The 12,274-nt window shown below is 33.5% G+C and overlaps 1 protein-coding gene across 1 annotated transcript in view; it reads left to right on the forward strand.

The window, feature by feature from the left end:
• The first annotated feature begins 1,174 nt into the window (after positions 1-1,174).
• Positions 1,175-12,274, forward strand: part of LOC6053904 (tyramine beta-hydroxylase) — a 42,104-nt gene continuing 31,004 nt past the window's right edge. The window contains exon 1 of the mRNA XM_038249041.1: positions 1,175-1,537. Within this exon, the coding sequence (XP_038104969.1) occupies positions 1,429-1,537 (109 nt within the window). The 5' untranslated portion in view covers positions 1,175-1,428. The remainder of the gene's footprint in view (positions 1,538-12,274) is intronic.

Consider the following 12,274-nt stretch of genomic DNA (forward strand, 5'->3'; position numbering starts at 1 on the left):
TTTTAGATACTTTTTTCTCGACCCTCTCCGATTTAAATGAAACATTGTAGACATGTTATCCGTCTACAATGTTTCATTTAAATCGGAGAGGGTCGAGAAAAAAGTATCTAAAAAATTCCTGTTTTGGGCTGGAATTGCTCAATATGATTTTTTTTAATGTGCACATGGACGCCCAATTTGATTTCGTACTCAAAATATCACAAAATCGTATTTCAGTATATAAAAAAAAATCTACGCGAGTCGTATATTTACCTAACGGGTTTCAACAAGATTTAATAAAACGATGAATGCTGAAGAAACATTTTTGCAACGAGCTGAATAAACAATTTGTCATCATTCCGGAAAATACTATTTGAAGTTGATTTTTGCATTGAAACTTTTTTTTCCGGTTGATTTTTTTTGCCGTCAGATAAGTGTCAATTTCTTTAACAATATCGAAAATTATAACTTTTCGATAACAGTATCAAAGAGTTGAACTTTTCAGCTCTCAAATGGATGTTATTTTTGGCGATGAAAAATAGTCGAGAATGACAGAAAAAGTAAGTAGTCTCACAACGAAATTTCAGAAAATCACAATTCTACTGAATTACCCTGCGTCTCCACGGAACGTATGTTTCTTTGAAATTTTAATGGAGAAAGAAAATTATAAGATGCATTTTGGAATTCAGCAACAAATGTTTCAAATATTCGCAAAAAATAAAAATATTTTCGTTAAATATGTTGTGATTGTCACCCTGCTCCCATGCAAATTGTGACAAATTTATCCCCCAAACAGGTGAAAAACGACAGTACATTTCCATCCTTCCCGGTATGAACCAGCAGCAGCTGCCGCCGCCGCATGCTAGATTCAAAAACAACAACAAATCCTCACTCCCGCGTGTAACGCTCCGTAACGCATGCTCTCTAATCTGATGCTGCTCATCAAAGGAGCCCAAGTCGTCTTCCTGACTTTGACTTGCACACTTTTCATCGCAATGCTATCGCGCTTAATCGCACGTCGCGATTATCGCAAACAGAGCTCGACTCTGTTACTCGGAAAAGTGCTGCTCCGACAAACCGAAGAATAAATTAGATCGAAGCGCGCGATTGTTGGCTCAGTCCACCGGTAACCGTCGAGCGGAGCGGACGTCGTCGACGTTGTTAGAACTTGTCAGAACCGGCGAAGCACGAGCTTCTTCGTGAAGAATGTGAAGATAGTTTGTGTTGTTTTGCAGTGGCAAGTGACGTGTGACACACACACACGTGTGTCTTTGTGTGCACTTGCAAGCACTTTATCAGCCCTATATCAGAGAAAAAAAGAAAAGAAAAGTGAGGTTAGGTTGATTTTTTCTTAGGAAAAAAGGCTTGTCTGTCAGAAGAGAAATTCATAATTCATGAATTAATTAAAAGAAAAAGTTCTTGAAGTGAGTGAGTGTGTGTGCGAGGAACATGACTTTCCCGGAGTTCCGAAGGAGGAGGAGCCGGATCCGGATAGTGGTGCTGCTGGGAGTAGCGATTCTTCTCGTCACCGGTGTCACCCGCGATATATCATGTTTCAGTGAGTTTAACTTTTTTTTCTGTTCTTCTTACAAGCCGTTGTCTTTCGGTTTAAATTAAGGAAGAGGAAACTTTGTGTTGGAAAACCGGGAAAACCCTTCTTTTTTATTACTTCTTGTTCGTTAGAAGTTGGCGAAGATGCAGTTTCTGTTTCTGTAGGGGGTGTTCTTTTTTGGGGGTTTTGGGATCAAATTGCGCGCAAGAGCGAGTTAGTAACGGTTCTTCCTTGAAGGGTGATGAAACAAAGGAGAAGGGGAGAGCGCAAGGGATGAGAAATATTAAATATTCATTATGCAAATTTAGACGTACTTTGATTGGCTGTGCGTGTTGCTGGTTTAATGGTTTCCGTAAATTAGGTTATGCGTGTTTATGATCTGAATCATCGTTGAAGTTTGATTTATGGTTTATTCAAGATTACAAGCAGTTGAGCAAGTGTTAGAACGATATGAAAATTTTATTTTATTTTGATGTATTGCATGCAGCTTCAATTTCAATTTATTTTAAGAATATCAATTACTCATGAGCGATTCTCCACCAAACCCGGAAATGGATTTACTTATATTTTTTTTTATTTGGCTCAAACTTTGTGGGAGCCTTCCCTATGACCAAAGAAGTAATTTTGTGTCATTGGTTCACCCATAAATGTCTCCATACAATTTTGGCAGCTATTCATATAAATATTCGAAAATCTGTAACTTTTCAAGGTTCTTTTTTTGAGTGATTTGGAGTCTTCGGCAAAGTTGTAGGTATTGATGAGGACTATTCAGAAAAAATAGGTACATGGAAAAAAATGTGATTATTTAATTAAAACACAAAAATCACAAAATTTCAATTTCCCAAAATCCGTATTTATTAACTTTTTAATTTTTTTGATATATTTTAGGGGACAAAATCCCGCATCTTTCAAGCCATTCAGAAGTTTGGGTTTGGACCATTTTTTTTCCGACGAGTTATATTTTTTTAAATAGTGATTTTTGTAAAAAAAATCTTGTGCTGACAATTTTTTGACCTCATTTTTATGTTAAGTCTAATTTGCAATAGGAAAGTATTTTACATTTTTTTTTGATTAATACAAAAATAAATAAATAAAGCCATACAAAGTTATTTTTTCGATAAACTCCGTTTTTTTACTTTTTAAAATAGTGTCCATGATTGTCTATTCCTGAAAATAGTTTTTTCGACATGTTCATGTCCTACAATTTCGTCTAAGAAACATTGAAGATTGGACCTCGGGTTGCTGAGATACAGCGGCTTAAATAAAAAGAAACAGAAAAATTGAAGTTTTTCAATTCTTACCCAAACAACCCTCCAATTTCTAACGTCGATATCTAAGCATGGTCGATTCTCAATGTTAAAAAATGAAATGAAAAGACTAACATTTCAAAAGGGCGTAATATTGAATGTTTGGCCCTTTTTAAATGTTAGCCGTGATTTAATATTTTGGAAAATATTGTTTTTGAAAAGATCGGAAAATTTCACGAATGTTTAATATTTTAACATTGTAAATCGGACCATTAGTTGCTGAGATATCGACATTAGAAAATGGTGGGTTGTTTGGGTGAGACTTAGAAAACATCAATTTACCTGTTTTTAAACCTTTGCATGGCAATATCTCAGCAACTTCGGGTCGTTTCAACAAAGTTCAAAAAAGCAAAATATAGAGAATTTTTTCAGCCTTTCAAAAAAATTTTTTTTTTCAGAGGTGGGCAAACATGGGCACTAATTTAAAAAAAATGAATAACTGCGACTATTTTCAAAAAAGTTACCAAAAAATGGCTATAACTTATAAGTTCTTTTTGATTGCAAATTTGATTTTACATCGAAAAATGAAGTTGGAAAATTTTTGTGACCAATATTTCGATTTTTTTTAATCTGTATTGATTAAAAAAATCATAACTCGGCTAAAGATTTTTTGCCCATTCTGGAAATTTCTGAAAAGTTGGCATTTGATGTCCTCTAAAACATATCAGAAAAAAAATAATGTTTTTTTGCAAATCAAGTTTTAGTGACAGAAAGTGAAATTAAAAATCACCATTTTTTTTACCGTGTATAATTTTTTTTAGTGTAGTCCATATCCATACCTACAACTTTGCCGAAGACACCAAATCGATCAAAAAATTCCTTCAAAAGATACAGATTTTTTAATGTTCACATATCATTTTTGTATGGACAGCTGCCAAATTTGTATGAAAAATTATATGGACAAACTAATGATGCAAAATGGCTTCTTTTAGCATACCGAAGGCACCAAAAAAGATTCAGCCGGATTAAAAAAATACAAAAATTAAAATTAAAGAAAAAAGACCGATTCCGTAGAGAACTGCTCTATTAGAAAAAGTATTTTTTTTTAATCATAGCTTGGTCACAGATGTTTTGCCCTTTCCGGAATTTTCTGAAAAAATAACTTTATATGTCCTTATGGGATATAAACATACGGGTCATTCCAGGTCAACTGAGTACACTTTTGGACTCGACCTTTACCGATTTGGACCAAACTTGAGGGAACATTCATCTATCGATAGTTAACAGAAATCCCAAGTTTGGTGCTGATTTGACCATCCCTCTTTTTTTGGCACCGCCCTCTTTTTTGACAATTTTCTAAAAAACTTTTTTTTTTAATCATAACTTTGCAACTATTTGAGCAAAAAACTTTTTACAGGTTGCATTTTATAGAAAATTGTCCAAGGAATTCGATAAAATTAAAATTTTAACCCTTAAATGCCCACCAATATTATATTTTAACGTTTTAAGTATTAAAATTCAGTTTTGACCAATTCCTTATATTTTTATTTGTTTTATTTTATCACCATCGTGTTCCCCGGACAATTTTACATAATAATCAATGTAGACCTCAAACTAAAATGAACTATTGGCAAAAAAAAGTTTGATTTTGCGCAACACTTGGAAGTACATGATGTATGTATGTACTTTTCAACAAAAAGGGTGGAATCCAGCATAGTTCGGTTTTTATATGTGAGAAACTTATTTTGGATTTGAATTCATAGGACAGAGTGCAGCGTAAAATAAAACTATTTTCAGTAAAATTCCTGTATCTCGCCAATAGTTCATTTTAGTTTGAGGTCTACATTGATTATTATGTAAAATTGTCCGGGGAACACGATGGTGATAAAATAAAACGAATAAAAATATAAGGAATTGGTCAAAACTGAATTTTAATGCTTAAAACGTTAAAATATAATATTGGTGGGCATTTAAGGGTTTAAATTTTATTTTTATTGAATTCCTTGGACAATTTTCTATAAAATGCAACCTGTAGAAAGTCTTTTGCTCAAATGGTTGCAAAGTTATGATTTAAAGAAATAATAGTTTTTTAGAAAATCGTCAAAAAAGAAGGCGATGTTAAAAAATGGAGCGATGGTCCAGTCAACACCAAACTTGGGATTTCTGTTAACTATCGATAGATGAACGTTTCCTCCAAGTTTGGTCCAAATCGGTGAAGGCCGAGTCCAAAAGTGTACTCAGTTGACCTGGAATGACCCATACACACAAAAAATAAAAAAAAAATATAAAAAGTATATTTTTGATAATCTATTTATAGTGACAAAAAGTGATTTGAATATTCAGCAAAAAAAATCCTCTTATCATTTTTTCTTCATCATAGTCCTCATAATAGCAATTTTCAGCCACTTTCAGCCAGATTAAAAAAGCATTAAAAATTAGAAGGCCGAAATTTCGGAAACGTCAAATCATTCAAAGTTACTGCGGGATATTTTCTGCGTGTACGCGTATAAATGAGCGGTGGTAGATATGGCCTTGGTGAATATAGAATGGTCGTGGTAAATTGACCACTAAATTGCTGATTTATGGAACTTAAAAGGCATTTACGTCTGCTCATCTGTGACAAATATACGGTAAATCCGTTTGGCAAAAATGCAATTTTTTAACTATAAAATTTAAATCGCAAAAATCATGTTCCACATTTTTTTGAAAAACAGTTTCAAATTTTCACCAGATAAGGCGGAACAGGAAAGTATCATCGTTAACGGGGAACGGGATGGTGTTCCACCATATTTTATCGCCATATTTAATGATGGCCCGGTACACCTTAAAATCAAGTGTTAAGCCAAAAGAACTTTTTTTTCATAAAATGGAGATGATTGCTGATTTTTTAAATGTATTTAAAGTGACCTGCAGAGTTACTGGATCATCTCAGACAGATGATGTTAGAATCTGAAAGTTTCCTATAAACGATTACTTACACAGAAAAAAAAACAATTCCGGAAATCGTAAATTGTGTTCATAAATTTAAGCACAACGAGGGAATTTATTTATGAGTATGGTGCATTTGCACTATAAACGTGAATATATTACTCCGTAGTTCTCGAATTCCTTAACACAATTCACGATTTCTGGAATTGATTTTTTCAGTGTACCCTCTGAAAGAAGAACAAACAGAAAAAAAGTTTTCTGATTGTTTAATTTTCTAGTGTTAAAAAGGGGATGATAAAAAATGTAAGATGAATTCAAAATGGAATTAATGTATACTGTTGATGCTTTAAATTTCTGTTTCCAAATTTGCAAATCAACATCATATCGTAAAAATTTGAACTAAATTGTTGAAAAATAACAATTATTTTATACTTAAATACTTTTTTCTGACCGTGCTCTATTTAGTCCCATTTTAGAATTTCCTAATTTCTAATAAAAACAAAACTTTTTCCTCCCTTCCCTCAACCCAGCCTCTACCTTCTCATCGAAAACGCCGGTCGTCGTGCCTCCCCCGCTGATTCGCGGCGGATCTTGTTATATTTTTCCGCGCCCATAAACCCCCTCACAAGGAGCAAGTGACACGGAAGGCGAAGAAAAAAAAATGTGTCACTTTCGCTATTGCACACTTCCGAGAAGAGCCGTCCCGCGGATGAGAGCCTTGATGAGAGACTTATCGCGTGGTGGGAGGAGGAAAAAGAAGCGGACTGAGGCAATATTTAAATTGATGGATGGCTTTTCGGTTTAATTAATGGCTGATGAAACTGAAGAAAGTTGGGCGAAGAGGCAACTTGTCCCGCTCGGATGAAGATGATGAACCCTTTTTCGCTTCTTTCGACAGTTTTTCCGAGCTTTCCGAGCTTGATTGGTGACACTTTTTGGGGAGCCACACTTGGCTCCTGAAAAAAGAAGTTTAAAAAAATAAAATGTTGAGGGGTAAAACATGTAGTAACAACAAGAGGGATCACTACATGTCCTACCCCTATAAGAAATGCATAAAACGGCTCAATGTTGACTGAAAGTGGCAGCTGTTTGTTTACACATTGAAAGGCGTGCACGCTGACACAGAAAAGCTCACTTTTCAATTAAATCTACCCTGTTTTCGAAAAAACCTCAAATTTGACAGCGATTTCACAACCGAGTGTAACTATTTCGCCGGCGAAATGAAAAAGTGGAGTTTTCGGCAAAGCCGAAACTATCGCTTAAATGGAGATAAATTTCCTTCCTGATGGCCATCAAGGTTCAGGTGTGTCACGACACCTGCCGAGGGGCAAACGCCTGAGCTTCTCTTTAATTGAGTTTCGTTTCGGTGAAAATTGCCATTACGAAGGATCTCTGGCTGCGTCTTGCGATGATGACGGGGGGTCGGGTCGGAAATTCACCTCTTTCCATGGTTGGTTGGTTATAGATTGCTTTACACATGGATTAAATGCCCATTTGCGACAGACACTGCTGTTTGGGTGCGGTTATTGGAATCAGCAAACTATGACGGTGATGGTGAGGGGGAAGAGGCATTTTTGAAGTGGCTTTAAGGACGGTAGAACCAGTTGAGGAAGCGTGAATTTGCATAAATTTGAATTTATTAGATATGACAAATTGAGGTAATTAGTTTGAAATCAGCTCGATTTTTCAGGAAGGAAATATATGAATATTCATCATGTATCACTAAATTTTCCATGTCATTCTAATTGTTTTCTATATTTTGAAATAAAAGAAAAACGAATAAACAGAAAAAAAAATCAACAGTCAATTTGAAAATAAATAGTATACTCACCACGGCAATCCTTAATTCACCACAACTCGTTTGAGGCGCCATCCATAAACCACGTGAACACAGAATGAATTTGAAAAAAAGTACTGATTTGAAATCTATTCAACTTTAAAATGTTTCTAAAATAAATGTGAAGAATTATGGCAAAAAAAATTGTAGTTACAAATCTAGAATTTAATTAGATTAGATTAGATTGTTCTTACAAATCTAGAATGCCTTAAATCCGACATGTCCAAAATCTCAAGAACGAATAACAGCTCAATTTACCGTTTTGCGACAAAGTTGCTCCCAAGAATGTCACGCCAATTAGGCTGCTCAACTTCTAATTATAGCCTTTGGGAAAATCCCACCGCTCGGGGAGAGCCCACGAAGAAGCTCAATTTTCGCGCGCAAATAACCCTTTTTATAGGACACTAAATCAGGCGTTTAACAGCCGCATCGACGGGCGGAAGAGGTGCACTAAAATCGTGTCTCTTGACGGGTTTTTTGGGCGTTTCTTAAATTACGTAGATCTTCAAAATATTTTGTCTTCTTAATAAGAAAAATAATTTTCAAGCGTTGTTTATGGAAGCCCCCTTTGCAACCAAGATCACGTGAATCGATTTTATGACCACGCTCTGGTGGTAGAGTCGTCACCCTGGCACAGGTTCTCCGGCAACACCTACGGCAACTAATTTATTATTTGCGGAACTTCAACACCCACGGCACCTAGTCGTTTCGTCGATAGGTGAAGCTTTTTCGAAGGGGGCAAATCCTCTCATTCAGATGAGTGCTGGCTGGATGCTCTTTGCTTGGTTAGAGGACATTACGCAACGATACAGTTTTGTCAATTTGGTTAATGAGGACGAATTATTTGCTTAGGTGGATTTTGTCTATCGATAAAGGTCAAGCACTTTTCTTTGTAAGTTGTACTAGTGAAAATTTCCATCCAAATTGAGCAAATAATTAATCAGAACAATAAAGACTTAAATTCAAGTTAATAACCTTTAACCATCAACTTAGTGGTAAGTAGAATTGCTTGGAAATTCACCACAGCAATTTTGAATTCACCACAGCAAAGCGTTTGACAGTCGTGTTTTTTTTTATCAACTCGCTTGTTTATCTTTTTTCAATTTATACTTTTCGGCATGGTTTAAGAACTCAAACATTAGTTGTTTACCTAATTTTAGCATTTGGCCGATTTTTTTTTGTAAATGGTTTCATTTGTATACATAAAAAACCATGTCGATCAAATGTTTAATCCGAATCTACTTTATTTTGACAGATGTGCATCTACCGATATGTGCTGTCATAATTGACGGAAGAATTATTTGGAGTAAGGAAAAATTAATTTCTCTTTTTTTATTTTGCTTCCAACAATTTAAAGATGTTTTTAATATTTACTATTGTCGTTTTTGAAATTTACTGAAAATAAGTTAGTTGAGTTAAGTTAACCCTGAAAACCTGTCGGCACTTTCTTTCTCTAGCATGCTTTAATTATAAAACTCTCTGGAAAGAGATGGAAAGGTTGAAACTTAAGAATCCTTAATATTATGGAATAGCTACAAATAATATTGAGCATAGACAAATAGACGTAAATTCAGTTTCAAGAAACTTTAAAATGCGTGATTATGAGTTAAAAATTGCATTGTAAAACAAAAAAAATCAAAAGTGTCGTTTTATTTAGTACAGTAGTTGTTCGATAACTGGGCGTTGTTTAACTGGGCTGCTTTTTAACTCGGCCGTAGCCCAGTTAAAAAGCAGACAAACGTCAAAAAACCAAAACAAACCGAAATCACCGAGGGGTTAATGGATGCAAAAATTATGTTCAACATATAAAACAATCATTTTTCAAACTTTTAAGTTATTTCAAGCCACAATTAAAGAAATATGAAAAGTAATCGTTGTAAATAAATTTGAGTAATTTTTACTTTTATAATTCATCAACAAAATATTATGCATCGTTAGTCCCCTCGTTATTATTCGTTCAGCCCAGTTAGCGAACTACATTCGGTGACTGGGCTACGTTCTCAGCCCAGTTACCGAACAACTACTGTATACAGTTTTTGACGTCCGAGATTTTTACTTTGAATATTCATTTCTAGATTTAAAAATAAGTAAGGAAAATAGAAATGTCTGCCATATATTTAAAATTTAACTGATTATCAGCCCGGGAACATGTTGACAGCTCCCATACAAACTGAGCGTACCCCTTCTTCGATATTATCTAGCCATACTTTTGAAAATGGCGAATAGTTTAATTAAATATAGTTTTTGCCTTGTTTCGGTTTAAAACGACAAAATAAGCAGTCTGGAATCATTTTCTTCAAAAACTTGTTTAAAGATACGCCACGTTCAAATATTAGTCTAGAACAATTGAAGTGAGCGTGGCGCGAATGCCGTCACGAAATAAAAGCTTCCCATGCAAATTTTGAGTTGCGTATTTAATGGGCGGACTCCGACGAGGCCCACTGGCCGTCTGTCGGTGAATACGCGCAACTCACGAAAACTGTCATCTTAGGGTCCGGCTGCTGATTATATACTGTAAAGCTGTTTGAAATATTTTCAAAGAATATGCCCTCCCTCCTCCCTCAAAATTGGTTCGAAAAATCGAAAAGCAAAAATATTTTTTCGAATATCTTAAATTTTTTAATGAAAATAGAAGGGGGAGCAACATAAACTTAGATTTTTTTCTGCAGCGGCCTAAGTTTCTATGTCCAAATACTGAAAAAAAATAACAACAATACTTATTTATTTTTCCTGTATTTTGAAAATGCACTGTTTACTAAAAATGACCGGGATTGTTCATACATTTCGATAGCAATAATATTTTAAAAAAAAAATCACAAAACTACGTATTTTCGAAATATTCTAAAAATTTATGTTTTTTACAATATGGGTATCAAATGATCGGGATTTTTCATACATTTTGAAAGTTAAAAGAAAATTTGTTGAAAATAGTAAACAATTTCACAAAATTGCGTAATTTCGAAAATTCACTAAAAATTCAAGCTTTTTATACAATAGTTATCAAACTGTCGGGATTTTTTCATACATTTCAAAAGTAATAAAACAAATTTTGTAAACACTCAAAATTTTCACAAAACTATGTTTTTAAATTTTTTTTATAATTTAGTTTAAACAAACATGAATCCGATTATATGATACACATATAGAAAAAACTGAATTTTTGAGTATTTTTTCAAAAGTACGTAGTTCTGTGAAAATTTTGAGCTTTTTACAAAAAAAAATGTATCGAAAGGTATGACAAATTCCCAATCATTTTTTTACTTATTTAAAAAAAACAAAAAATTAATATTTTCCAAAACACGTAGTTTTTTGAAAATTTTGAGTATTTCTCAAAAAATATTGTTGCTATCGAAATGTTTGAAAAATCCCGATCATTTGATACCCATATAGCAAAATCAATAATTTTAAGTATTTTTTCGAGAAAAATTGCAAATTTTCATGTTTTTTTTTAATTGCAATAGATAACTGACATCATCCCGATTTTGAAACACTGTAATTTTTTACTGTTTGAATGATTTTTAATAATATTATTAATAATATTATTCCAATATGGACGCGAAATTTTTTAAAGCATTTTACCTTAGTTAGAGTATTTTTTTTTTTTGTTGTTGTAAAATACTAAAATTTTCACAAATTTTTTTTTCGTTATGTATTTTTTCGAAAATACTCAAATTTTCATTATTTGCAATATCGGTATAAAACGTTAAGAAATTTTGCATGCATTTTCACTTATTACAGTTTTTTTTTTTAAATGCTTAAATTTAAAAAAAAAGATGTTTTTTCGAAAATACGAGATTTTTCATATTTTACAATATTGGTATCAAACAAAGTGATATTTTATATGGATTTTACCTTTATCAGAGTTTTGTTTGTAAAATACTCAAATTTTCACATTATATTTTTTATATACTATTTCTTTAAATGCAAAAAGGAGTACCCGACACGGTACTCAAAATCAAAATATTCATCACAAGCCTCCTATTTTCGTATGGTTTTAAGATTCAGGCCTCAAAAGGTTTAAAAAAAAGAGTTAATTTTGACTATATTTTTCCAAAGTGTCCTTAACAAAATCTACAACTTTGCCGAAGACACCAAATCGATCAGAAAATCATTTCTCTAGATACAGATTTTAGAATATTTTAAAAGCATTTTTGTATGGCCCCCAAATTTGTATGGAGAAAGAATTCAAAAATGCAATTAAACTTCGATTTGCGAAAATGGTGAGAATTTTATTACAATTAACTGCTACTGATCAAAAGAAATACCTTTAACAATACAAATTAAACTAATAAAAAATTGCCAAACTTCCACGCAGTGAAAATTTTCCCATCCAAATTCGCTTGATTAACGGTGATCACGAAAATTGCATCGCACCGAAAATTTAATAATTTAAATTCCGTTCACGGCGCTCTCCACCCTTCTTTAGAGCGCACCTCCATCAGCATAATAATAATTAAATTTTAGCCCAACTCAAAAAAGCAGAAAATAAAAAAAAGGTAGAGCAAAAACCCACCTTATCTACGGGTAACGGTCGCCGGTCTAACCACCATCATCGTGTGGTGGTGGTCTCTCATCCCATTCTCATCAAGCAGCATCACTCTGCCACTTTGCTCAAACAAGTTAATTAAAAGTTTCCAAATAAGCAAAATATCTTCAAATTTTATTATAATTCATCGCACGCAAAAGCCTTCTATTATCGTTAAATTTCCCTGGTTTTAATTGCAAAATGCA

Source organism: Culex quinquefasciatus, chromosome 1 (genome assembly GCF_015732765.1).
Source record: "Culex quinquefasciatus strain JHB chromosome 1, VPISU_Cqui_1.0_pri_paternal, whole genome shotgun sequence".
NCBI lineage: Eukaryota > Metazoa > Arthropoda > Insecta > Diptera > Culicidae > Culex > Culex quinquefasciatus.